Source organism: Photinus pyralis, unplaced genomic scaffold (genome assembly GCF_008802855.1).
Source record: "Photinus pyralis isolate 1611_PpyrPB1 unplaced genomic scaffold, Ppyr1.3 Ppyr1.4_LG6, whole genome shotgun sequence".
NCBI lineage: Eukaryota > Metazoa > Arthropoda > Insecta > Coleoptera > Lampyridae > Photinus > Photinus pyralis.
The window spans coordinates 30,600,779-30,628,523 of NW_022170663.1; the positions used below are offsets into that span (position 1 = coordinate 30,600,779).

The 27,745-nt window shown below is 37.3% G+C and overlaps 3 protein-coding genes across 3 annotated transcripts; 2 read left to right on the forward strand and 1 right to left on the reverse strand.

Moving 5' to 3' along the window:
- The first annotated feature begins 1,610 nt into the window (after positions 1–1,610).
- On the forward strand, positions 1,611–18,253 carry LOC116173102 (importin-7). Its single transcript, XM_031490387.1, has 9 exons — positions 1,611–1,820; positions 1,874–2,185; positions 2,236–2,980; positions 9,787–10,415; positions 10,462–10,982; positions 15,938–16,355; positions 16,541–16,757; positions 16,805–16,948; positions 18,030–18,253. The coding sequence occupies exons 1-9, from the start codon at positions 1,737–1,739 to the stop codon at positions 18,101–18,103; spliced, it is 3,144 nt and encodes a 1,047-aa protein (XP_031346247.1). The 5' UTR covers positions 1,611–1,736; the 3' UTR covers positions 18,104–18,253.
- Positions 18,254–18,312: 59 nt separating this feature from the next.
- LOC116173103 (NEDD8-conjugating enzyme Ubc12-like) lies at positions 18,313–19,402 on the reverse strand. Its single transcript, XM_031490388.1, has 2 exons — positions 19,153–19,402; positions 18,313–19,104 (listed from the first exon to the last, which is right to left on the reverse strand). Exons 1-2 carry the CDS (start codon positions 19,256–19,258, stop codon positions 18,662–18,664), a joined length of 549 nt encoding a protein of 182 aa, XP_031346248.1. The 5' UTR covers positions 19,259–19,402; the 3' UTR covers positions 18,313–18,661.
- A 3,200-nt stretch (positions 19,403–22,602) lies between these two features.
- Positions 22,603–25,705, forward strand: LOC116175168. Its single transcript, XM_031493289.1, has one exon. The coding sequence runs from the start codon at positions 22,899–22,901 to the stop codon at positions 23,967–23,969; it is 1,071 nt and encodes a 356-aa protein (XP_031349149.1). The 5' UTR covers positions 22,603–22,898; the 3' UTR covers positions 23,970–25,705.
- The last annotated feature ends 2,040 nt before the right edge of the window (positions 25,706–27,745 follow it).

Genomic DNA, 27,745 nt, shown 5'->3' on the forward strand with positions numbered 1-27,745 from the left:
TGCTAAACACATTTTACAACACAGCTACAATAGTTATACAAAGAATAATAATCCGAGTAAGTAACGCTTGATTTGGACCGATTGAAATCTGACGTTAATGCAATACAAACTTGATAAGTTAAAGGATGGCCGTCACAAGTAGATTTAAAAAGCACCTTCAATCCCTTCTCATGTGTGAAAGATACATTCCGAAGTCTCTTACATAAAGTGCATAAAATAAACATCATTAATTAGCCAGACCTCCTCCAATCTAGCAGGTATCTAAGATCCTGGATACGGTAACCTTAGACTAAAGTTGTCGTTCGAAATACATGCCGCTAAGTATCTTTATCACTCCGGCATATACCTCTGCAAGGGCGAAACGGTTAATTACACTCAAAAAAAGGCTGATTCGTACACAAAGAATTGAAGTCGCTAATCAATCTAAATGGGTTCAAAACAAACACATGAAAATTGATAACTGGCCAATCTTCAACAAATCAAACAGGAACCACTTTTACATGAAAGCAAATTACACCAAATTTAAGAATCACTTTACCCTGCATTACAACTAGCTGAAGGCAACATAATCTACAATATAAATCAATTACAACTAAGTACATTACCTTTCTGTTACAATGAGCAGCACCCTTGATCACCCAAAGCAAAGTGAACTCAAAGACAAAAATGAACCTGTGGGAGCTCTAAAAAGCTAACTCGGCAAAAACTAAATCTATCCACCATTTCCTCCCTATACAGACTACCATTGTTATAATTGCTGACATTGAAGACTGAATACATTGTTGAATAATAAACCTATTGTTTTTTCATGGGAACGCTATTGAATTGTGGCTCGGTATCTGGCAACGGTAGCTTAAACGGTGTCTCAATATACGGTAACGGAACTTCTTGTTTGAAATTTGAAAGCAGACATCTCAACTCTAATCTCTTTCTAGCATCAGACAAACGCAATAACGTACATACGGAACGTTAACTTCAAATATACAGTGGCACCACGCTCAGAAAGTCCCTGACAGAGCGTGTCCGAGGGCCCTAGAAATATAGACCGTACATTCTGATACAAAATTTAAAAACACTTTATCACACCTTATCCGATCGTAGATCCAAGCTATATGTGTCTTGAAAAAGACGAGTTTATATAAAACTGGAGACGGAAAACGTAAAATAAAGCAAATACAAGAAGCAAAGTGTAAACTAAACTAACGTGAAGCGTCAACTGTCAAAACGGAATAATTAATAATTATGGCGCGGAATGTATCGCGTCGTTTTGCAGACTTTCCATTGGCCAGCCTGAATTATTTCAAAATTAGTTCGCATATTTTCCGGGGCTTTTCTGAGCATGGTGGCCTTGTATATCAAAGACGTCGTGGAGCCTTTGCGAAAATAAATTAATTCTGTTTGCCTATGGTGTTTTCAACCTGGGACACACGGTATATGCGCAATGTGCATGCCCAACGGCACCGCAACTCTCTGTTGCCGCCAGTATCCCAACTACACACGCCATTTGTAAAATACACCAACGCTTTTATTAATACCCTACTGTAAACTGGTCTTAACCGTTTGGGGATATTTACGTGCACGAGCGGCGGCTCTGCATGGTGACAAAGCATTGCATTGTTCTTTGTTGGCTACCATGCAAGAAGTTGCTGGTGCCAGTTTGCTGTGTGTCCAAAGGATTAATTTTTAGTGCATTTTAAATAGAATTATTATTGTAAAGAACAGCACCGCAACCAATAATGGATACAAGAAAATTAATTGACCTTCTTAGGGCAACTATAGACCCAAACCAGCGACAACAGGCCGAGGAGCAACTTGCTCAGGTTGGGAAAAACATGTGCTCCCTGCATGCACTAACAATTTTTTTTCTTAACAGATTCACAAAATCATTGGATTTGCTCCATCACTTTTGCAAGTCATAATGATGAACGACTGTGACATGCCGATTAGGCAAGCCGGTGCAATTTACCTAAAGAATCTTATATCCCAAAATTGGCATGATCGAGAAACTGAGCCAGGACAAGCCCTCCCATTTTCATTGCACGAACAAGATCGATCCTTAATTAGGGAAAGCATTGTCGATGCAGTAGTTCACGCTCCCGAACTCATACGTACTCAATTATGCACGTGTATTAATACAATGGTTAAACACGATTTTCCTGGGAGATGGACACAAATTGTTGATAAGGTATTTAGATAATTACCCGCACAATTTTCCACTCAACTTCGAACTTGTAGATTAGTATATATTTATCAAATCCAGAGACTAGCGGTTGGCACGGCGCTTTGTTATGCTTATATCAACTAGTGAAAAATTTCGAATATAAGAAGGCGGAGGAACGAGGACCTTTACACGAGGCGATGAACTTGCTTTTACCTCAATTATATCAATTAGTAGCTAGATTATTACCGGACCCGTCTGAACAAGCGGTGCTTTTGCAAAAGGAAGCTTTAAAAATTTACTTCGCCTTAACGCAGTACACGCTCCCATTGGACCTCATTAGCCGCGATGCCTTCACCCAGTGGATGGAAATATGCAGGCAGGTAGCCGAACGGCCGGTACCGCCCGCCGCTTTGCAACCCGACGAAGACGAGCGACCAGATTTACCTTGGTGGAAATGTAAAAAGTGGTCGCTTCACATTCTGTATCGTATGTTCGAGAGGTACGGCTCGCCGGGAAACGTGACGAAAGAATACAATCAGTTTGCCGAATGGTATCTGCAGACGTTTAGCGGCGGAATTCTCGAAGTTTTATTGCGCTTACTGGATGCCTATCGTAATAAAGCTTGGTTGCCTCCCAGAGTTTTGCAACAAACTCTTAATTATTTAAACCAAGCTGTTTCGCATGCGCATACCTGGCGGTTACTGAAGCCTCATATGCCTACGATAATACAAGATGTATTATTTCCACTTATGAGTTATTCGGCAGAGGATGAGGAGCTGTGGACGGTCGACCCTCACGAATATATTCGTGTCAAATTTGGTAATTTTTTGAATTTAATTGTCATTTTGCTTTCATCATTACACAATCAAAATTGGGCTTACAGAAACTACAGTGAGTTTTTCCTAAAGCTGAACGTACTATTTTCACCATTGTTCAGTTTTGAAAAAACACAGCAACTTAATTGGTACGTGGCTTGATTTTCCATCTGTGAACTACCTTTCAATGTTGTGCACTTATTTGGCAGGTGCATAAAAAATCATAAGAATCAGATTTTCTTAATTTTTATGTAATAATATTATTTATTGAATGTCTTTATTTGGGTCACAGTATATTATTACAAAAATGTAACTGCCTAAAGCATATAATAATTTTATATACACTTTACAGTTAGGCCGCGCTATTCCAAAAAGTTTACTTCTTAAAAAGAACTACATAGATGGCAGTGAAACACACTGCTGAAATTAATTTAGCATAAAAGTAAACCATATGCAGTGTCAATATTCATCTACAGCTCTGATTTATTATATTACAGAGTTTAAATTTTTACACTGATATTCTATCTGCATTTGCCATCTGAAATATAATCCCTGAGCCATAAACAGAGTGTTCCTAAATATGGAATGGCTTATTTTATGACTAAGTAAAAGTTCATAGAAACATAGGTTCACAAATGCTTCATTACTGCAGGATTTTATTATAGGTCTCTGTACACTTTACAATTTAACCTTTAATTTATATACATATGCAAACACAAGATGCAATTTCCAATGCTAACTGTCAAAATTAATAAAAACAAGATGCAAACAAAAGCAGAGCTAATTACCATTTTAACTACTGAAAATGGATTTTTTTTTCACAATCTACCAGTGGCGCACCGAAAAAAAGTTCAGGGGTAGAAAATGGAACATGGTCCCTGAAAAAACACCTTGTAGAGTTTCACTACCATTCACATTATTAATGATGTAAGCCCTTCAGCGTAACTTATATTTCAAATTTGAGCCAAATATTTCAAAAACTGCTGAAGATATAACGAACAAGTAAAAAGGTTTTTGCTCTAAGGCGAATAACTTCAGCGCATCCCAAAAGTTAATAGTTATGTGCGCTATGTTTTTCTGTACTAGAGCCATCTATGGTTAAAATTTCAAAGAAAATAAAGAAGGAAGTTGGCACTGTAGACTGCGCATGCGCACATCTAATGTTCACAATATGAGATATGTTTGCCTTTACCAGAAGTATCTGTTGTAAAAATGCCAACAAAATACATCTAAATAAAAAAGTTGATATTGCGCAGCCTGTGCATGCGCACATTATTCGTCAAGATTTTCTTGGCTCAGCTGCCAGAGCTATAAGCCATCAAATTCAAAAAGAATGAACTAAATATATTGAAAACTGTAGGAGGAGTTAAGGTATCGGACAGGCGTACGGACAGACGAACAGAGAAAGTGGCTGCAATAGCGTACCCAACTTCGTTGGAAAATGCAGTAAAAAAAACTTTAAAACTCCCTGTACCTGTAGATGTAACAAAGCGTTTGCGGACCTATGTTTGTATGAACTTTTAGTAATAAAATAAGGCAAAAAACATTATATTTAGGAACACTCTGTATGTTGTCACATTGAACAAGATACGCTGTGGTCATACCTGTCATATGCTCGCTTTGCATTGCTCACGTCGGACAGAGGGGTATCTCTTTTAATAAAAATGATGAAGTCTAGTCATCATGCTTTTAAAAAAAACAGAAAATTCAGATCTCTTCCGAAGAAGAAAAACCGAAATTTAACGACCTTGTATATATTTCTTTCTGATGTAATTTGAACAGATACAAAAAAATAGAAAACACTTTCTCATTACCACTTTTTTGCACTCTACAAGACACCATTGAGAGATTTTCAATACAACGTTTCGTTTCGGAGATATCATTGTTTTATATAACCCGTAAAAAAAGTACGCACTGTATTGAATAGAATTTTTTTAAACAGAATGGACTTTTAGGTCCCAAGAGATCGTGGCAACCCGTTCGCATTCCGCAATACGTTTCCTGTTATCGCCATACATACTTTCGTTCACGTTCGCTGTGAAGCGATACATGTGGAAATTTCCCTATGATATATAAATGCAAAGTCAAATTTTTGAAACCGTTCAAGCAAATAGTGAATGTTTTCTGTAGAAAGATTCACCTTCGATTGGCTTGCTTTCAGTTTTCTTTATTAAATTTAAAAAAATGGAAAGGATAATATTACACTGTCATCAATATTTGTGATGGCGTAGAGTAGGTAATTGTTCTTTGTATAGCTTTCTAGCCACTAATATTGGTCAATGTCATGATACAGAATGCTCATTTTTTTCTTAAACGCGTGTTCTACTGCGCATTACGTCACGTGCGAAACTTTGGCGCCAAAATTCAAATGTTTACAGCATGATCTAATTTTTAGCTTCCTAGAGCGCGAGCTAGGTATCTATTGCGACAGCCGTTTTTTGGACATCAAATGTCGACGTTTTAGATCATTTTAAGCAACTTTTAAAGAATAAATTTTTTTCCGTCTGTATGTACGTATGTACTTACGTATGTTGGCAATTTTCCAAGAAAACGGCTCGATGGATTTTGTTCAAATTTTGTATATGAATATTAGGCATACGGAACAGAAAAATAACGGACCGGATTTTTGAAAAAAAAATTTGGAGCACCACAACGGCATCGAACTTTTTTTTTTTCAAATTGCAACCTAACATTTTTATTACGTTATTCGAAAGACCTTATATTTCGCGTACAACCTACAAAAATTGTCCAGGTTTTATTACAAAAAACTGTCACGGTTAAAAAAAGTAAAATATCTGTTATTGTCATCGTTGGAACACTAACATTCACGACAGCTGCATAGTACGTTGCTAACATTGGTTTTTAATTTTTTTGCTCCCTTTTGCCATTTCTATTTCAGAGATCATTTTTGCAGTGAAGTGAAATTGAAAATTGATTTGTTTAGAATTCCTTCTTTTGGATACCTTCATGTTCATTATAATTGCAATAAGAAATCGGGAAAAATTTAAAGGAAATTTTGATGGTAGGTCCAGTAAATAAAATCCATGCGCAAAACTCAACTTTCTTACTTCCTCTAACAATAATAAATAAAATGCATGAGCAAAAAATCGCGTTGCGCATTCAAATACTAACCGGGAGCAACGTTGCTTGATTTTAGACAATAAAGGAATGAATTATTGGTAATAATAATTATAATTATTAAACACAAACAAAAGGTGGTTTTGAGCTAGGAAGCTGTTCTGTCAAGAATTTGGCACCTGGTTTAAATTTTCCTAATTAGATTTATTGCCGAATTTTTGATAAAATAATGAGAAATGCGCCTGAATATGAACTAATTCGTATATCATTATATGAAAAAAAAAGCTTCTTTGGATTGGTGTCATTATGAACCCTCTAAGTTAACATGGGGAGCAACGATAAATAAAAGGTTTTTCCCATGTTAATTGCCTATGTTCGGTTTTGAAATATTCACCTGGTATATTTCCCAATAAACTCTAATTTTCTTTGAATTTCTATCTAAACGAAGAACTATGCAAATTTACCTAATACCTAATAGTGGAGCGTATACAAATATTAAAAAGTAAATTGAAACCCGTATTGATTTTTATTCCAAGTGCCTACTTATATATTATTTGCGCAATGCACTATTTTAAAAACGTCGTTAATTTTATTTATATTCGTAGTGTTTACGTATAAAATTTCATTTAAATATTTTCATGAATAGTTTACATTGCACATGCAAATTTTAGACACTGCGCATGCGCAGAATCACATTTTGCAATCGTTATTACTTTCACTTTTTTGCTAAGTAAATATGAAATCTAATTTATATATCTTCATAAATAAGAAAGCATTATACATTTTCGCCAGCCTGACGGACGGTAAAGTGCGGCCAATAATAGCGTTTGTAAAGAAAATACGCTACAAACATGGTAAATGGTCATCGTGCCGTTTATTCCATTGTGACCAAAAAGTTGTGCTTTTATATTGTTTGATTAATATGAGAATGTATGAATACATCCTGTAACGTCGTAATGTGAACCAATAAATTAAGATATCCCCTCTGTGAAGAACAGACGGAACCAGATCTGATAGAAGGAAGTTATACTGGTTGCCTATGCTGCAGAGTTTGTTTGGCGATCATTACTTTCAAACCAAAGTTGGTTTATTACTCGAAGAAAAAAAAAATTGTTGGCCCACTGTTTCTGGAATTTGACCCAATGTTGGTATTTTTGTATGCAACGCTCTGTATATCTCGGCGTCAAATTTTTTTTAATTTTAGCCGTAGATTCATGGAAATTTTGTTTTGTTTATTTAACTAAAGTAAAGCAATCGATACCAACCAATAAAAATATCTTAAGCCCTAATGTATGTTCAGAGCCCCAATGCCATATAATTGGCATTTTCTTATTCTGTATGGTGTCTGGTTAAACAAATAGAAAAGGTGGTCCAAAATTGTTTGATTACGCCACTGGATTCTACGCAAGAATATCTAAAGTAGGCAGTTTTTATCTTTTTTAACGCATTTCCACAAAAATAAAAAAAATGCGGTATTGTGGTCACGTTGTCCGTCCGCTCTTTCGTTGAGACGCTACTAGTTTTTTATCTTAAGAGCTATTACTCTACTTTTTTCGCTATTTGGTTCGTTATGGTGTCGAGGCTTGCACCAAGGAAGTTTTTCTGTGTTTATTGCTAGAAAAGTTATTGTAAAGAAAACAAAAAACCATTTTTTACATGTTCCATTATTTTACACTTTTGTCGTTTATTAACGATCCTAGAGATCGTTTATAATTTTGTATTGCTGTCTGTCGTCCGTCTGTTGGTCTATCCGTGTGAACGATAACTTTGTTTAGAAATGTTCGATCGCTTTGACACCTCCGTTAGTTATGAACTGCATTGCATAAAATTTAATATGGGCATAGCTTTAGCCATATAATAGCAATGCCAAAAGTTGAGTTGAATCGATTCACAATGCCCTTTTCGCATCTCGACTATTTATAAACCAAATTGCACACTTTTTAGCGCATTTCCACAAAAATAAAAAAAAAATGCGCTATTGTGGCCACTTTGTCCGGCTGTCCGTCCGCTCGTTTTGCGACGCTACTAGTTCTTTATCTTAAGAGCTATTGTTCGTTATGGTGTCGAGGCTTGCACCAAGGAAGGAATTTTTTCTGTACCGCTTACAAAAAAAAGTTATTGTAAAAAAAACAAAAAACCGTTTTTTACATGTTCCATAATTTTACACTTTTGCCGTTTATTAACGATCCTAGAGATCGTTTATAATTTTGCATTGCTATCTGTCGTCTGCATGCTGGTCTGTCCGTCTGTTCCTTTGTCGGTCTGTCCATCTATCTGTCCGTGTGAACGATAACTTTGTTTAGAAATGTTCGATCGCTTTTACATCTCCGTTAGTTATGAACTGAATTGCATGATATTCAATATGGGCATAGCTTTAACCATATAATACGCAATGCCAAAAGTTGAATCGAATCGATTCAAAATTCACAGTGCCCTTTTCGCATCTCGACCATTTATAAGCCGAATTGCAAACTTTTTTACTATAAAAGTATTTGAATGAAATTTGATACATAGGCACTTGGAATAAAGGAAAATCAAACGCCAATTTCAAAATTTGGTTTTGCGCATGCGCAGTGCCAACTTTTTTATTTGCGGAAGAATTTACACGAAATTTGATACATAGGCACTTGGGATAAAAGAAAATCAAACGCCAATTTCAAAATTTGGTTTTGCGCATGCGCAGTGCCAACTTTTTTATTTATGGAAGAATTTAAACGAAATTTGATACATAGGCACTTGGGATAAAGGAAAATCAAACCCCAATTTCAAAATTTGGTTTTGCGCATGCGCAGTGCCAACTTTTTTATTTATGGAAGAATTTAAACGAAATTTTATACATAGGCACTTGGGATAAAGGAAAATCAAACGCCAATTTCAAAATTTGGTTTTGCGCATGCGTAGTGCCAACTTTTTTATTTATGGAAGAATTTAAACGAAATTTGATACATAGGCACTTCGAATAAAGGAAAATCAAACGCCAATTTCAAAATTTGGCTTTGCGCATGCGCAGTGCCAACTTTTTTATTTATGGAAGAATTTAAATGAAATGTGATACATAGGTACTTGGAATAAAGGATCATCGAGCGCCAGTCTCAAAATTTTCCTTTGCGCATGCGCAGTGCCGACTTTTTTATCTATGGCACCATTTAAGTGAAATTTGATACTTAGGCGCTTGGAACAAAGGAAAATCTAAATTAGTTTTAAAATTTAGGTTTGCGCATGCGCAGTTCCAACTTTCTTATTTAGAAAATCATTGAAATGAAATTCTTCTCATAAACTGAAATTGAAGTAACACGTCAAAAATGGATTGCCCATGTGCAACGCTATCTTTCATATTTGTGGCCGGATTTTTACGATTTTATCAGAAGTTGCATCTTATAAATGGAAAATGAATGCAAGTGGAAATGCGCTTTATGTAAATCGTTTACGATTACTTTTTAACTTGTTTATTTATAAAAGTGTTTAAATGAAATTGGATACATAGGCGCTTGGAATAAAGGAAAATCTAACGCCAGTTTCAAAATTTGGTTTTGCGCATGCGCAGTGCTAACTTTTTTATTTATGGAAGCATTTAAATGAAATTTGATACTTTTCTGCTAAATCCCCAGAAGTCAACATTGTATGGCCACACTGTAAGGTGTAGATGGGATGGTGCTATTGAAATTTTGGTAAAAGAACATGCTACAGGCTTCTGTTTGAGAAAATATCACTTAAAATTTTCTTATCTCACAGATGTATTCGAAGATTTCGTCTCTCCGGTGACTGCCGCTCAAGCTCTTCTTCATTCCGCCTGCAAGAAACGCAAGGAGATGTTACAAAAAACGATGCAGTTGCTAAACCAAATATTAATAAACCCCGCGACGGAAGCCGCACAAAAAGATGGAGCCCTACACATGGTGGGATCGTTAGCCGACATATTGCTTAAAAAGAAAGGATACTGCGAGCAACTAGATCAGCTGTTCATTAAATACGTCTTTCCCGAGTTCTCCAGTCCGAGAGGTCACATGCGCGCGCGCGCCTGTTGGGTGCTTCACTATTTCAGCGAATTTGCGTTCAAGCAGGAGGCGGTGTTGGCCGAGGCGATGCGATTGACCGTCAACGCGCTTCTGCAGGACAAGGAATTACCCGTGAAGGTGGAAGCCGCCGTAGCTCTGCAGTCATTGTTAAATTACCAGGATCGTTGTCACCGCTATGTGGAACCGCAAGTGAAGCAAATAGCGCTCGAACTGCTGACTATCATTAGAGAGACGGAAAACGAGGATGTAACCAGCGTTATGCAGAAGCTCGTGTGCGTTTTTACACAGCAACTCGCTTGCATTGCCGCCGAAATTTGCCAACACTTAGCAACGACCTTTAGCAAGGTAGCTCACGAGGTATAATCCTTGTCTCTACTTCATTCCATTTCAGGTGCTCGATACTGATGAAGGTTCCGATGAAAAGGCGATAACAGCGATGGGTTTGTTAAACACTATTGAAACACTACTTACCGTCTTAGAAGAGCAACCGGAAGTTTTGCAACAGCTGGAACCGACCGTTTTACAAGTAGTTGCGCACGTTTTACAGAACGAGGTGCAAGAATTCTACGAGGAAGTTCTCTCGCTGATTTACGACCTCACCTGCAAACACATCTCGCCGGACATGTGGCGCGTTTTCGAACTGCTGTATCAAGTTTTTATGAAGAACGGCCTGGATCACTTCACCGACATGATGCCCTCATTGCATAACTATATCACCGTCGATACGGACGGATTTTTAGCCGACGAGAAACGATTACTCGCCATTTACTCCATGTGCAAGCAAGTTTTGAATAAGGATTGCGGCGAAGATCCCGAATCTCACGCCGCCAAATTACTTGAGGTCGTTTTGCTTCAATGTCGAGGTCGCATCGATAACGCCGCACCTTTACTTGTAGAGTTGGCTGCTTCTAGGTAGGTAATAATCGTGCTATGTGTAATGGCATACAGTCACTAAAATAAAGAAAGGCACTCAAGGCCTGTGAACAGTATACCACGCTCATGCGATCGATTGAAACAAATCAATTAAAAGAAACCAACTAATGTTGTTTTTTAAATCTTCATTTGTTTTCTCTCTTCATTATTGACTTCTAAGAAATTTCAATTGTAGATGTGACTTTTTGGTGCTGGATAACTCAATTTAACGGACATACTTGGAAAACCTTATAGAGGTTTCACTTGTGCATTTACTGCTCGATCGACAGACACTCAAACTACTCAGAATACGTGACCCACATAACATGAGCTAGACTATTCACTTTTACAAACAAATTAAGTCTCTTGAATCACTTTCTTCAACCACCAAGACTGACTGTCCTTCACCAAAAAGCCCCATTTAACTTCTTTTCCTTTTTAATCATTCTTCCCTCCTCAGACCTTTTGATCCTGACCGTATATCATTTTAAAAGCATTAAGCAATCACATCCATATTTGGCCGCAGTCACATCCATATTTGGCCGCAGTCACATCCATATTTGGCCACAGTCCAATTTCGAAGGAACGACGGTTGGTGCTCCCCCACTCGTACAATGAACTGTCCCTCTTCGTTAAACTAGCATATGTTAAATACGGAGAACACTGTTTATCTTTTAATGAAACTGTAAAAAAAACTCCTTATCGCCAGACCGAATTAAATTAAAAAAACATTTCTCGTCTCGACGATTCATGGTTAAGAGGAAAAATGTTTTTTTCCTAAAATATACCAAACAAATATGCATAAAAATACATGCATCGCAATCTTGTATGAATTTTGCATCCAGTACATATTACTTTTGCTCAGAAAATATGAGAAGGAGCACCTCTCTTTAAGGAGTGTAACTTCGGTGTAGGTTAACCGATTTTGACATAATTGGTCTCATTCTAAGCGTGTAGTAATCAGATTTGACATAAATTGAGTATTTTTAGTATACGTGATTAGTGGTAGAGGGCGCGGTTTGACATGAAAATAAACTTTGCAGATTTTCTTGAAAATTTCAAATGAAACGATACAATTATTATATGATATAAGATGAAAAAGTGAAAATATCAATGAAAACCGCATTTTGATATCTGTTTCCAAAGCGGAAATATGGCACATCCACAAATTTAAACTGCAATATTTATATTCATCAAGTTGGATTTGAAACAAAAGAACACATAACAAGCGATAATTAAAATTAACACTCAAATTATGAGCAACAAATAAATTATTCAAATTTTAAATCGGAGAAATATAAATTACATAATAAAAGAAACTATGAACTAGTAAGAAAATATGACAAATGTAAATGTTCAAAATGTGTGATTCTTTTGTGTTAAAGCCAGCTTAGATGAATATTGCAATTTCCATTTGTAAATGTGTGTATTTTCGCCCTATCTCTGCTTAGGAAACAGATATCAAAACGCGGTTTTTACTGATATTTCCACTTTTTCTACCACTAATCACTTTACCACAAAGACTATTGATGTAAAATCTGATGACGTGAAGAGAGCTCTTTCCAATAAGACCAATTATGTGAAAGTCTTGTTCCTAACCTAAAATTTAGGCCAAAGAAAATTTTATACCCTCAACATTTTATTTTTTTAAGCTAATTTTTCCGGAATTATTTTTGTTATATAATTTGTAAAAAAGGAAGCTTTTAATGCCGCCGTAAATGTTCGAAATGTTGACCATCACGATATATATCTATCTATGTCATATATATCTCAAGATATCGAGATGCTGTTTTCGCGAGCTTGTTTAGGCATCATTTAGCTACTTTTTCATGGGGAAAAAAATCGAACCAATGCATTTAATTTTTTTGAGAAAATTAACCATTTCTGTCGGAATGTCGAAAAAAGCCCTGAAGCGGTGACATGTGAAACTAACAAAACTTCAAATATTATAATATTTGTAGCTGAAGAATAGCTCTTTTGAACTAACCCGAGTGTGTTTAAATTGGGTTAGCCGTTTCGAAGATACAGGGTGTTCTTTACGGAAACCTTTGATTACCCCCCACCACTTCAGTTTTAGAGATACAGGAATTGTCAAGCAAAAAAGGTTCAGATTATCGTCGACTTCAAAGACCGGACATTTTTTTGTTAGGTTAATATAGCGGAATTCACGGAAACATCACTTTTTTAGAATCCAGATTGCAGTTACGCCCCCTAGCGGCCATTTCAGAAACTAAAAAGATTTTCCAGTTTTTTCTCGTGGCCGTTTTAGTAATAGAATTTTTTTTCCGCAAGCCTCTACGATGGATAGGTTCTCAGATACAGTACCTCGCATTCTTAGTTGGCCACCCTGTACAATGGCAACCGGTCGCTAAACCACCCAAAAGATCCTGTCCAGCTATCTCAATTTAGTTCAGAGATACTAACAAAACCTTTAAAAAAGTCCACCAAATTAATTTTTTAATTAACACCTGATATAATTATGGGTACAAAATAGAATGAAATTAACATAAAAACGGATCGTAATTTGGGCTCGATTAAACGTAAAGCTAACCATTTACAGATGAAACAAAGTCGATTCAACATCGATCAATCAAATAAGCTGATAGGCACTCAGGGCCAGATAACATACCGCGCAACAAGCGATTGATTAAACAAATTTAATTTAAAGAAAGTTCTAATTACTTACGTGAAATAATCCTTATCATCCCGTCGTAATAGTTTTTCAACAAACAGGCGGACTAACACATAAAACAAACACCAAGCTCAATGACGCTTCGGAACTGACTCTTTTCAAATACCCTGAAATACGGCATAGGTACACAAAAAAAATCGCTACGTCTCAACGTCGACCACCAAAAAAGCTTGAATAACGTCCTCCTTTCCTAAATTAACTTCCGCATATTATTTTTTATTTGGCGCCCAACGTGGGGCGTCAGGAAAACGGAAAATTAGATCAAAAAGGTAAAAAAATTTCTTTTGGTACTCAGACATTTATACAGGAAAAGGAAATTTGTACTGTTGTGAAGGGTTAATAGAAAATTATCTCAATAAAGAAGAACGTTTAAAAAAAGATGTCTACAATGGGGATGAACACCGAAGACGAATATGTCACTGAAATCGGATGTGAAGGCGGATTTGAATTAACAGTTGGAAGTTCACCAACAGAACCAAGTCAAAGGAATTCAAGACCAGAAACTGCAAGAAGAAGTTGTAGTGAAGTCCAAGATTAAGGGAAGAAGAGGTTCATCAGGTGTTGGCGCATTTAATGGCAACTCGCTTTGCGAATAACAGGATCTATCATTGGAGTTTGATTTTGCAAGAGTATTCATTTGAAATCAAGTACATAAAGGCACAGATATACACAAACAGATTACTAACTTTATGCATTTAATGGAATTTAGGTATACAGTGACAGTGTAATCATACAGTGGTGATATTTTCTTTTGGTAATTGGGAGATCCTGTATATTTTGGGCGAATACATCAGATTAATAGAAATTCCCCTGGAAACCAAAGTGATGAATTTATCTTGCTGGACACAATTGTGGTAACATTATTGTAACCATACCAGAATCTACTAATTTGGTTAAACCAATCAGCTCAATCATAAATTGGAAAAAACGTGGCCGACATGACGCATTATGGCCACGCTGTCTTTAAACAGTCACTGTATACCTAAATACAGTGACTTTGGCGACAATAGAGTGTCTAGTTTTTGATTGGTTGTTGAGATCGGCGGCCATGTTGCAATGAAATATATATGTATAATATTGTATTATAGTGCACGCAAATGTATTGCCTAGTTCTAATTTGAATTTTTGATGCAACATGACGGTTGGGCTCCTATAGTCATCACTGTCTGTTTATAAAGTCACTGTATTTCCGTATATAGTGATCAGAAGGAGATCAGAGGTGCTTTCTTTCGGTGATCCAAATGCGTTTGGATTGTCAAATCACGTTCTTTCGAAGTGTGATCTTATGATCATGATTGCTAAAATCGTGAACAAACTGAACATAAAAGTTTTATGACACTAATTCCTAACCTATAAATGTATGGATATTTTTGCTCAAATGTTAGATTAGTCAATATTTGTAACTGAAGAGAAGCATAATCGTGCAAGTACTTCCACTTCTATTTAAATTATTTTCATTATCCAAACAAAAAGTACGTAATTCAAATGTAAATGTGCACTACGTAAACTTAACCATACTTTGATTTAAATTCGCGCGTTCTTTCGTAAAACGTGATCCTACGAATCACGATCTCGAAATCTTGATTTCGAAGTAGCCGAAAGAAAGCGCCTCAGATCTATTAGGACCAATGAGCCATTACCAATAGATTATTTGACCAACCTACCTAAAAGTGAAAAAAAAAAGTAACTGAGAAACCATGGTGAACTTGGGTAAAGTTAGGGGAGAGAGGGGCAGCAATGGAAAAAGGTTAAGTTTCATGTTAATTAAATTAAATTCAAGAAACATCCATAATTCCAATGGTTTTGTTTAGTTTTCAAGGGGGTTTCTATGTACTTCTCGATTTTCTGAATCAATTTAAGGGCAAAATTTGAATTTCGTATCAAGGGACTAGATTGATTCAGTTAGTTTGATCAAAAGGCCTTCCTCTCTCTTGTTTAAAAAATTTCCCTTTCTTCTGTTCCTCTGTCCTTAACAAAATATTGCGCCTTCACAAGAATTAACATCTACTAACTTCGGCGATAACACGTACTTATCTTGAAACTAATTAGCTTATGTACTGAAGAAAAGTTCTTTGCTACGACCGGAGAAAAACAAATATTACGCAAATAATTCCTAATTGAATAAATCTAGCCCCTTAACACATAATTTAAATTTATAATTACCAAAATAATCTACGCTTTAGAAATAATTGAAATTATACAGCGTGGCCCAACAATGTTACAAAAATACCCACATCTAATAAATGAAATCTTTTCATTGCAGATTGCTACGCGAGGTGCGAACTAGTGAACTCCGAACGATGTGCTTACAAGTACTAATAGCTGCTTTATACTACAACCCTCAACTGTTATTCTCCGTACTAGACAAATTGCCAGATTTCACAGCACACTTTGTTAAGCAATGGTTACACGACGCAGACTGTTTCCTTGGCATTCACGATCGTAAGATGTGCGTCTTGGGACTGTGCACGTTAATTAGCATGCCCGGCAGACCTAGCACGTTATTAGAATTGGCACCGCAAGTCGTTCCGGCGATTGTCCTACTGTTCGATGGACTCAAGAGAGCTTATGCCGCTAAAGCGCAAGAGGCCGCGGAGGAGGAGGAGGAGAGCGATTGTGATGATGACGACGTCGAAGAAGTCTTAAGTTCGGACGAAGACGATATCGACGAGCAGGGACAAGTAAGTGGCATTTGATGCGACTCACGTTTAGAGGTGGGAGATTTTCACTTTTAAATTTGAGTGAGATGTTCTTCCAGTGTGTGTAACATTAGAACTAAAAATTCCCCAGTTAGTAAAAAGATTATTAACGTTACACGTACTGGTGGAAAAGAAAATCGATTTTAAGCCAAGCACTTACTTGTTAGGAATACTTGGAAAGTTTGTCGAGAAAGGCTGTGAACGCGGGCGCAGCGGCGGGTATGCAAATCACAGCGAATATCACAGACGACGATGAGGAAGATAGTGATTCCGACTCAGATTATGAACCCAATGAGGAAACCGCATTGGAAACTTATACCACTCCTCTCGACGAAGATAATTGCGAAATTGATGAATATTTTGTGTTTAAAGAAGTCATGCAAAGTGAGTATTTGCGTTTGTATTCTGAGCTTTCATGTTAATTGTTTCAGGACTACAAAGTACAGAACCAGAATGGTATCAAGCTTTAACCAATAACCTTACGGAACAACAGAGTAAGGCTCTTATGGAAATTAGTTTATTAGCTGATCAACGAAAGGCGGCACGCGAAAGTAAAAAGATTGAACAACAAGGAGGTTTGTACTTTCGTTATATTCCGAGGCTATTCCCTAATCTAATGCACCTGTATTGTAATTACCGGTGTGTCTTGATAATTAGGGACAGATTACATTTACCACAGTACGGCTTAATGGTGAAAATACCATTAAGATATGTCGTTTGGTAGTACAACTTTTGTTTAGGGCTATTTATACAGTGTCTGAAAAGTATGGAATATATTATATATATTTTTGTAAATGACAAGATATGTCTTTGCCAACTTATTTGGTAATGTTTCAAAAATGTAAAGTACTAAAGTACAAATGCCACCAGGGGCGCTTTTGAAGTTCATTTTGTTCGCGTTCTACAAGCAAGTGTGCATTAGGGTACCCTGGTGTTTTCAAAAAAACATTTTTAAACTCGGAGTAAAAGCACAAAGACACAACTTGGCTATTTTAAATGGAACGCTACCTAAATTGTATTACAATAATGGATATTACTCTATGTTTTTGTTGGTAGCCATGTCTAGGGATATTATCTGATATTTTAGGTGCGTTCGATTATCCGTTTCAGGAGTGAGCAGAACATACAGTGCAAAAGGTCATGTGATCACTGGGGCAAATTTAATAACTGTACAATAAACAAACGGTATGTAGCGGATGGCATAACCTATAAATTTTGTACAATTTGGCTGGTCAAGTACTAAACCATGGGAATGTGTGGTAATATTCATTACAGACGCAAATGATGTCCAAATTATCTTTATGAAATAAATCGCAAACAAAAACAATCAAACAGAGGTTAATTTTTAGGTTAAAATAAACATGACCATGTGATCGCGTCTATTGCTCTCTGTCTGCACTCTCTCACGAGATGGAATGTTTGGAGTTAACTCCTTTCACTCTGTTTTGTAATAAAAAACGATACGGAGTTAACACTTTTTCTGGTGCACCAATAAACGAACGCACCTAATATAAACACAGATCTTGAAATTCACGACTTCCTAAAAAATATATCCAAAAGTGGTTTGTGATCCTCTTATTCTCGCCATATTTGTAAATGCTATCCCGCATATTACTTTTTATTGTGAAAAATTCGTATTAATCACCTTCTTTTTAGGTTACGTGTTCACGCAGCAAACTGTGCCAACTACATTCAATTTTGGTGGAAGTGGATCAATCGGCGGTTCATGAGACCTATATAATTTTTATGGTGTCTAAGCAACGGCAATTTTTTATTTATTGACTGAAACGTGATTAGTTGTACAGCTGGTTTATTAACAAAAAAAGTTTTACTTCTTATTCTTGATTGTTTTCTCTTTTTTTTGTAATTAGTACTGATTATGTATTAAGTGCCTTTTTATTATTCTGTGTATTTAAACCTCTAAATTAGACACAATGAGTAAATAAAAAATAGCTTTTTATTCCTTCAGCGTTGCATATTATTTTAACATAAGTATTAACCCTCTTCATTTCATTGATAATAAATTTCTCTTATTACCCGATGAAACGAGACTTCATGGCGGCAGAGTTATACACTGTGATCAGACAGTAATACGAAACTTAGTTCGGCAATCATCTAAACACAAATTAAGTGTAAACTTATCAATACTGCAGACAGCTTATTATACATTAGAAACCATCCGCGATTTACATCGTGAAGTAAAACCTTTGAAACTTATCTGTTAAAGTCAATTTTGGAACCCGATTTAAATTAATAACAAAACGACACATTTTGACAAAGTTACGAAATCACTTCAGGCAACGATCAAAGTAAGTACCGCCAACATAACCTCCTCGCATAGCCTTCTGGACATTCTGTTCGAATAAACGGCGATTGCTCGTTAACACTTCCGCAGCCTCCTTATTTAAGGGGTCTTCCGGATTTGGCTCCAAAAATAAATATTGTAGACCGTAGACGATACTATTTATAGTTAGAACAGGCTTCCAATCCTCTCGTAGTATATTGAGACAGACGTTACCCTGTTGGTCTATGTTCGGATGATAAACTTGAGTTTCACACTTCACCTTTGGAGGTTCGTGTGGATAATTAGGGCCCACTTTGAAACTAAAAACAAATCGACCAGTTCGATAGAATCCTTCATCCGGACATATGATCAATTTGAAAGACAGCAAATCGTCGGCATCGGGAAACTCTGTGTTGCAGGTCTTTGGTAGATTCAATTCGTTTATATCTGTAAAAATAAGCGACTAGTGATCGTGTTTGTTGGAAGAAAACTTACCCTTTGTAATTCTAAGCTGAGCTGCAGTGGCCTTCTTTTGATTATTACTCCTTGGAGATGACTCTCCATCCTTCTTCTGTTGCTTTAGTGAAAACAATTTTATCATATTTAGAGAATGTGTTTGAATTGTATTATAGTTATACGTATCCAATTGGAAATTCAGTATTATTTCCTTACTATTAACAATTTACATATGCATAATTATTTGTGAACTGTCAAGATTGGAAACAAAAAAACTCGCAATGAACTTGGAATATTTATCCACCAATCACAATTAGGAACACAACAAAGGCTACGTTCAACTATTTAACCAAATTTTTCATATGTAACTATGTTCATTCTAATCCTAAAAATGTTCATTAGGCCGGATTGGAAGGGCTGATGCCATTGAATGAGTAGTTAATTACTTATTCAATGCTGCTTATTTTCAAAACTAGGTTGTTATTAAATTAGGGCTTTAAAAGGTTTATACAGGGTGTACCATTATTTCCAAATAAATTAATTGTTCAAAATGCTTCGTACCTATACAAGCCGAGGGCCACCACGGGGATCTCGGAAACTGTAAAGGCGGGTTTAGGCTCGTACGCAGAACGGCGCTGCTGCAGAAAGTCGCAGCCGCAGGTAGTTCGAGACCATGTTGATATACGGCCTTGTTTATGCTTGAACGCACAAATACAAAACGTAGGTTGCCGCAAATATGCTTGTCTGTAGGAGACGCAGAAGTTCGCAGAATTTAAACTTTGTACGCAGTTGTTTGTAGTCGGGCGTACAGCTCTTCTTGATCCTTTGTCACCATACTTGAAAAACATTTAGAAACCTTCCAAATTTTCTCCTATATTTGTTAACAGGTCTTACTGCCCACCGTCGTACCCTCCTTTGAGTATGCAAGAGCCCCAACTCATTACTTAACGCCGTTAGTAACAGTATTTTCTTTAATTTAATTCTCTTCTTGTCTGCCATTGCAGAAATAAATCAAAAATCTGTTTTTTCTATTCACTTAACCAACCACGTTATTTAACGACCAAAAGAGGTTAGGTTTTAAATGTCAATTTCGACACTTGAACACTGAGAACAACTGCGTACCAACATAAACAGATAGATCACTAGTACACACGGGGGCGTACTTCTGCAGCTGAAATTTCCACTCACTTCTGCAACGTGTGCATTCTGCGTACGAGCCTAAACCCGCCTTAAGAGATAGGTAGTTTCAATTTGGCGTATTATGATGCTTACCAGCTTAACAAAATGCTGTATGACGACTGGTTCTTTATTCGGTGTCGCTACTCGCGCCTCTACCACAATTACATTGCTGTTGTATATAAATTTATTTATTTGTGCTTTGTAAAGTAGGTAGTTTTTATTGAGTTAACGTCACGTTTATGTTTTTGTCATCACCGATTTGTACGGACAATTCGTTGTCAATCAAAATTTTGCTTTTGCTAGTATAAAGTCGTTTGAATTATTGATTTTTATTTACTATCAATTACTTAGGGTTTTAGTATACGATTTAGTGTCAGGCGTTAGACATTGCTACCGCAATATTATTGTGCCGTGCTATTCACGATCCCACTTATTTGTTTGTGTTATTCACTGTTACAGATAAGGCAGAAAAACGCACTTGTGAGCTCAAAAGGTCATCACATCCAGAGTTTACATGTATTTTTTTTATGTTCGATGACTCCTTGGTATAACGTTTGATTACCCTGGTTTTCTATACCATTCATTTGTAATTAATACATTCATTTGATAGTCATTTATGCGCGGAAGCCTGTTTATATATTGACCCTGACTACGAGATGATCCCCCTTTCTCCTAAATTTTGATTTAAATTTAAACATTGACATTTCTGATCTAGATATTATTACAATGTCCTATTTGTAATATTTTGAGATTATTTATTAACTTATTCAATGTGACATCAATTCTTGTTTATATTCTACTCTGTCCATTATTATGTTTATTTAGCTTATTAAGACCAGAACAAGGATCTTTTCGTCTGCTTTGTTCCCCCTTTCGGTAAGTATTATCTTTTCTCTTTTGGAATTTATGAAAGATTAGTGGCACCTATATCCGGTTTACTATTAGGTACTAGGTACATTTCCCTTTTGCTTGGTTTTTGCCAGTGTATAAAAACCCCGAATATTCACCCCGACCCACCTCTATTTTGCCTGAGCTTACCGTGTGCGTATTATCGCGTGGTAATTTTGTTGCATTTACTCAAACATAACACTCTAATAAATATTTTCTTATTAAAGTTGAGATGTCTGCTTTCAAATTTCAAACAAGAAGTTCCGTTACCGTATATTGAGACACCGTTTAAGCTACCGTTGCCAGATACCGAGCCACAATTCAATAGCGTTCCCATGAAAAAACAATAGGTTTATTATTCAACAATGTATTCAGTCTTCAATGTCAGCAATTATAACAATGTTAGTCTGTATAGGGAGGAAATGGTGGATAGATTTAGTTTTGCCGAGTTAGCTTTTCGAGTTCCCACAGGTTCATTTTTTTTCTTTGAGTTCACTTTGCTTTGGGTAGTCAGTTAGTGTGGTGTTCATTGTAACCGAAAGGTAATGTACTTAGTTGTAATTGATTTATATTGTAGATTATGTTGCCTTCAGCTAGTTGTAATGCAGGGTAAAGTGATTCTTGAATTTGGTGTAATTTGCTTTCATGTAAAAGTGGTTCTTGTTTGATTTGTTGAAGATTGGCCAGTTATCAATTTTCTTGTGTTTGTTTTGAACCCATTTAGATTGATTAGCGACTTCAATTCTTTGTGTATGAATTAGCCTTTTTTGAGTGTAATTAACCGTTTCGCCCTTGCAGAGGTACATGCCGGAGTGATAAAGATACTTAGCGGCATGTATTTCGAACGACAACTTTAGTCTAAGGTTACCGTATCCAGGATCTTAGATACCTGCTAGATTGGAGGAGGTCTGGCTAATTAATGATGTTTATTTTATGCACTTTATGTAAAGAGACTTCGGAATGTATCTTTCACACATGAGAAAGGATTGAAGGTGCTTTTTAAATCTATTTGTGATGGCCATCCTTTAACTTATCAAGTTTGTATTGCACTAACGTCAGATTTCAAGCTGTACCATTCAAGAATTACTTACTCGGATTATTATTCTTTGTATAACTATTGTAGCTGTGTTGTAAAATGTGTTTAGCGTTATCCAATGTTACCTCTCATTCTCCAGATTTTCCCTCTAGATTTCACCTCTGTGAACAGTGAGTCGGAATTTTCTTTAGCACGGTTCTTTTGTCCGATGAGTTCTAGGGGAACCTGGCACTTTTTGGCTTTAAATGTATTCTGTCTAAATTTGTAGGATGTCTTTCGGCCTTTTGATTCATTTTTTACACTTTTGATCGGTTCTTTAATAAACTTTATTTGTGTTTCAAATTCAATTAAGCGTATTATTTGCGTTCCGCCTTTCCAATAATTAGCATGGGTACGAGTGAGTGCAACCTGGCTTTCCACAACGTAGGGGTTCCGGCCATTGTCGAGTGCGAGGTTTGTGTTACTACGCAGGTGTTCCGAGTTCGTGTTTTTCCCGCTTTCGTTAGCGCGGGAGCTGTCGACTTGGGTACATCACAGATTTTTGGTGCCGTGACCAGGATAACCTTGTCCCATTGCTATGTGAAAGGAGGAATCTTGTGTGTTTTGATTTTGTTTACTAATTTGTGTTTTGTTTTGTCAGACCTACTGCCGTGTCTGTGTTTTTAGGTTCCCAACGTTGGAAATGGATGTGCCCATGCCTTTTGTTGATACGCCACCAGCGGACACCGAAGTTGAGGTTGTTACGGAGCCTATGACCGATTTGGATTGTTTGAAGATGATGGTGCAGAGGCAAGCTACTACGTTAGAGGAGTTTGTACGGGATCAGAGGAAGGTCAACCAAGAATTTCTCAACTCGTTGGTGCAATTGACGCGATCCAATGCCACCGCCAGTCCCAGCGCTGTTCCCGCAGAAGCCACCGTGATAGCTCCATCATTGTGCGAACCACCAACAGGTCAGTGTATTGTTAACCCCCTTGCTTCTTCTACTCCACAACCTATTGCTGCTGCATCTAGGGTGATTGATAGAGTGAATGTTTCCGAGTGGAAGGAGGTCGCTATGTCCTTGGCTAAACGATCTTTGGTTGGTCCTTTGGTTGAGAAGCCACTGTTTAATCCAGTTCGTTTTCACCCAGTAATCTTTTTGGAACGTTTTGATAGGTATTTTCGTTTAGCACGTTTCGATGAAGTGGAGAAGTTAGAGGTTGTTCGGGGTTGCTTAATAGGAACCGCTTTGGATTGGATGAGTGTCCGTGGGAAGAGTTGGCGAGATTTTGAACATTTCAAGGGTGATTTCCTAGCATATTTTTGGTCAATAGATCAACAACACGCTGAGAGAACTCGATTGACCAGCAAACGGTTCATTGCAGAGGGAGGGTTGTCAATGCCGCAGTATTTTTTAAAGCAGGTTTCCCTGTTCCGAGCCTTCCAACCACCTATTCCGGAGGAAATGATTGTAGCCGATATTATGCGTCAGTATCCGCAAAGTATTAGGGCATTGTGGGCCGTTTGTCCAGTTCGGGATGTTGATGGTGCTCTCAAGTTTTTAGAACGTCAGGATGTGGCGGGAGATAAGAGGCCAAGAACCTTCTCGGAACCTGTTTCCGCTGTGGTTGCTCAGAGACCTCGTTTAGATGAAGACTCCGATGACCAAGAGGTTGTTCGCAATTTAGTCTACCCTTTTCCACCACCTAGTGTCAGCGTTGTGCGGGGTTCTAGCGGCATGGGATCGGGAAATGCCAACAGGAAGGGATAAGAAGGTGTCTGCTTCCGTCAAAGATCAATTTCTTCATTACTTCTTTTATTAATCTATCTTGTAGGATGGTCTTCGATTCAAATAATTCAACTACATATTTTCAACGTCTTTTCTCATCTTCTACTAACATTGCTAACTTCACTCTGTTTAAAAAAAAAAAAAAAAACCCCGTGTCTAAACTACCCACATTTCGATGGTGCATAATTTGAATTTAACTATTACAATCTAGAGCGCCAGGGGCGTGGATGTGTAAGTATCGAGGTGTGTTTTGACTGTAGGGGCGGAGATTAGAAGGATTTCAACTTAGAGTTGCTTTTATTTTAGGATGTTTCTCTTTATAGGATGATAATCTGATTTTTCAACTTAGAGTCGTTTTTATTTTAGTGTTGTAATCTTTATAGGATAATCTGATTTTTGTTTTTTTGTTGTATTTCTTTTGTTTTTTTTTTCAGTTTAACCATAGGAACAATATTAATACATTATTTTTTTGTTACATGTACGAGTTCGATAAAAAAAACCTTTGGATGTTGGAAAACCCCTGTCTGATGTGCACCATTCAGCGATTTCCCAAAGGGGCGATCTGAGATGTCTGCTTTCAAATTTCAAACAAGAAGTTCCGTTACCGTATATTGAGACACCGTTTAAGCTACCGTTGCCAGATACCGAGCCACAATTCAATAGCGTTCCCATGAAAAAACAATAGGTTTATTATTCAACAATGTATTCAGTCTTCAATGTCAGCAATTATAACAATAGTAGTCTGTATAGGGAGGAAATGGTGGATAGATTTAGTTTTTGCCGAGTTAGCTTTTCGAGTTCCCACAGGTTCATTTTTGTTCTTTGAGTTCACTTTGCTTTGGGTAGTCAGTTAGTGTGGTGTTCATTGTAACAGAAAGGTAATGTACTTAGTTGTAATTGATTTATATTGTAGATTATGTTGCCTTCAGCTAGTTGTAATGCAGGGTAAAGTGATTCTTGAATTTGGTGTAATTTGCTTTCATGTAAAAGTGGTTCTTGTTTGATTTGTTGAAGATTGGCCAGTTATCAATTTTCATGTGTTTGTTTTGAACCCATTTAGATTGATTAGCGACTTCAATTCTTTGTGTATGAATCAGCCTTTTTTGAGTGTAATTAACCGTTTCGCCCTTGCAGAGGTACATGCCGGAGTGATAAAGATACTTAGCGGCATGTATTTCGAACGACAACTTTAGTCTAAGGTTACCGTATCCAGGATCTTAGATACCTGCTAGATTGGAGGAGGTCTGGCTAATTAATGATGTTTATTTTATGCACTTTATGTAAGAGACTTCGGAATGTATCTTTCACACATGAGAAAGGATTGAAGGTGCTTTTTAAATCTACTTGTGATGGCCATCCTTTAACTTATCAAGTTTGTATTGCATTAACGTCAGATTTCAATCTGTACAATTCAAGAGTTACTTACTCGGATTATTATTCTTTGTATAACTATTGTAGCTGTGTTGTAAAATGTGTTTAGCGTTATCCAATGTTACCTCTCATTCTCCAGATTTTCCCTCTAGATTTCACCTCTGTGAACAGTGAGTCGGAATTTTCTTTAGCACGGTTCTTTTGTCCGATGAGTTCTAGGGGAACCTGGCACTTTTTGGCTTTAAATGTATTCTGTCTAAATTTGTAGGATGTCTTTCGGCCTTTTGATTCATTTTTTACACTTTTGATCAGTTCTTTAATAAACTTTATTTGTGTTTCAATTTCAATTAAGCGTATTATTTGCGTTCCGCCTTTCCGATAATTAGCATGGGTACGAGTGAGTGCAACCTGGCCTTCCACAACGTAGGTGTTCCGGACATTGTCGAGTGCGAGGTTTGTGTTACTACGCAGGTGTTCCGAGTTCGTGTTTTTCCCGCTTTCGTTAGCGCGGGAGCTGTCGACTTGGGTACATCACAGATTTTTGGTGCCGTGACCAGGATAACCTTGTCCCATTGCTATGTGAAAGGAGGAATCTTGTGTGTTTTGATTTTGTTTACTAATTTGTGTTTTGTTTTGTCAGACCTACTGCCGTGTCTGTGTTTTTAGGTTCCCAACGTTGGAAATGGATGTGCCCATGCCTTTTGTTGATACGCCACCAGCGGACACCGAAGTTGAGGTTGTTACGGAGCCTATGACCGATTTGGATTGTTTGAAGATGATGGTGCAGAGGCAAGCTACTACGTTAGAGGAGTTTGTACGGGATCAGAGGAAGGTCAACCAAGAATTTCTCAACTCGTTGGTGCAATTGACGCGATCCAATGCCACCGCCAGTCCCAGCGCTGTTCCCGCAGAAGCCACCGTGATAGCTCCATCATTGTGCGAACCACCAACAGGTCAGTGTATTGTTAACCCCCTTGCTTCTTCTACTCCACAACCTATTGCTGCTGCATCTAGGGTGATTGATAGAGTGAATGTTTCCGAGTGGAAGGAGGTCGCTATGTCCTTGGCTAAACGATCTTTGGTTGGTCCTTTGGTTGAGAAGCCACTGTTTAATCCAGTTCGTTTTCACCCAGTAATCTTTTTGGAACGTTTTGATAGGTATTTTCGTTTAGCACGTTTCGATGAAGTGGAGAAGTTAGAGGTTGTTCGGGGTTGCTTAATAGGAACCGCTTTGGATTGGATGAGTGTCCGTGGGAAGAGTTGGCGAGATTTTGAACATTTCAAGGGTGATTTCCTAGCATATTTTTGGTCAATAGATCAACAACACGCTGAGAGAACTCGATTGACCAGCAAACGGTTCATTGCAGAGGGAGGGTTGTCAATGCCGCAGTATTTTTTAAAGCAGGTTTCCCTGTTCCGAGCCTTCCAACCACCTATTCCGGAGGAAATGATTGTAGCCGATATTATGCGTCAGTATCCGCAAAGTATTAGGGCATTGTGGGCCGTTTGTCCAGTTCGGGATGTTGATGGTGCTCTCAAGTTTTTAGAACGTCAGGATGTGGCGGGAGATAAGAGGCCAAGAACCTTCTCGGAACCTGTTTCCGCTGTGGTTGCTCAGAGACCTCGTTTAGATGAAGACTCCGATGACCAAGAGGTTGTTCGCAATTTAGTCTACCCTTTTCCACCACCTAGTGTCAGCGTTGTGCGGGGTTCTAGCGGCATGGGATCGGGAAATGCCAACAGGAAGGGATAAGAAGGTGTCTGCTTCCGTCAAAGATCAATTTCTTCATTACTTCTTTTATTAATCTATCTTGTAGGATGGTCTTCGATTCAAATAATTCAACTACATATTTTCAACGTCTTTTCTCATCTTCTACTAACATTGCTAACTTCACTCTGTTTAAAAAAAAAAAAAAAAACCCCGTGTCTAAACTACCCACATTTCGATGGTGCATAATTTGAATTTAACTATTACAATCTAGAGCGCCAGGGGCGTGGATGTGTAAGTATCGAGGTGTGTTTTGACTGTAGGGGCGGAGATTAGAAGGATTTCAACTTAGAGTTGCTTTTATTTTAGGATGTTTCTCTTTATAGGATGATAATCTGATTTTTCAACTTAGAGTCGTTTTTATTTTAGTGTTGTAATCTTTATAGGATAATCTGATTTTTGTTTTTTTGTTGTATTTCTTTTGTTTTTTTTTTCAGTTTAACCATAGGAACAATATTAATACATTATTTTTTTTGTTACATGTACGAGTTCGATAAAAAAACCTTTGGATGTTGGAAAACCCCTGTCTGATGTGCACCATTCAGCGATTTCCCAAAGGGGCGATCTGAGATGTCTGCTTTCAAATTTCAAACAAGAAGTTCCGTTACCGTATATTGAG

Excerpts from the sequence above, each read along its gene's own strand:
- LOC116173103 (XM_031490388.1), bottom strand. The coding sequence starts at position 19,258 with ATGATAAAATTGTTTTCACTAAAGCAACAGAAGAAGGATGGAGAGTCA. Across the intron at positions 19,105-19,152 it reads TCAGCTTAGAATTACAAAGG|ATATAAACGAATTGAATCTA; the intron begins GTAAGTTTTCTT and ends TTATTTTTACAG.
- LOC116175168 (XM_031493289.1), top strand. The coding sequence starts at position 22,899 with ATGGATGTGCCCATGCCTTTTGTTGATACGCCACCAGCGGACACCGAA.
- LOC116173102 (XM_031490387.1), top strand. The coding sequence starts at position 1,737 with ATGGATACAAGAAAATTAATTGACCTTCTTAGGGCAACTATAGACCCA. Across the intron at positions 1,821-1,873 it reads CCGAGGAGCAACTTGCTCAG|ATTCACAAAATCATTGGATT; the intron begins GTTGGGAAAAAC and ends TTTTCTTAACAG. Across the intron at positions 10,983-15,937 it reads GTAGAGTTGGCTGCTTCTAG|ATTGCTACGCGAGGTGCGAA; the intron begins GTAGGTAATAAT and ends TTTTCATTGCAG.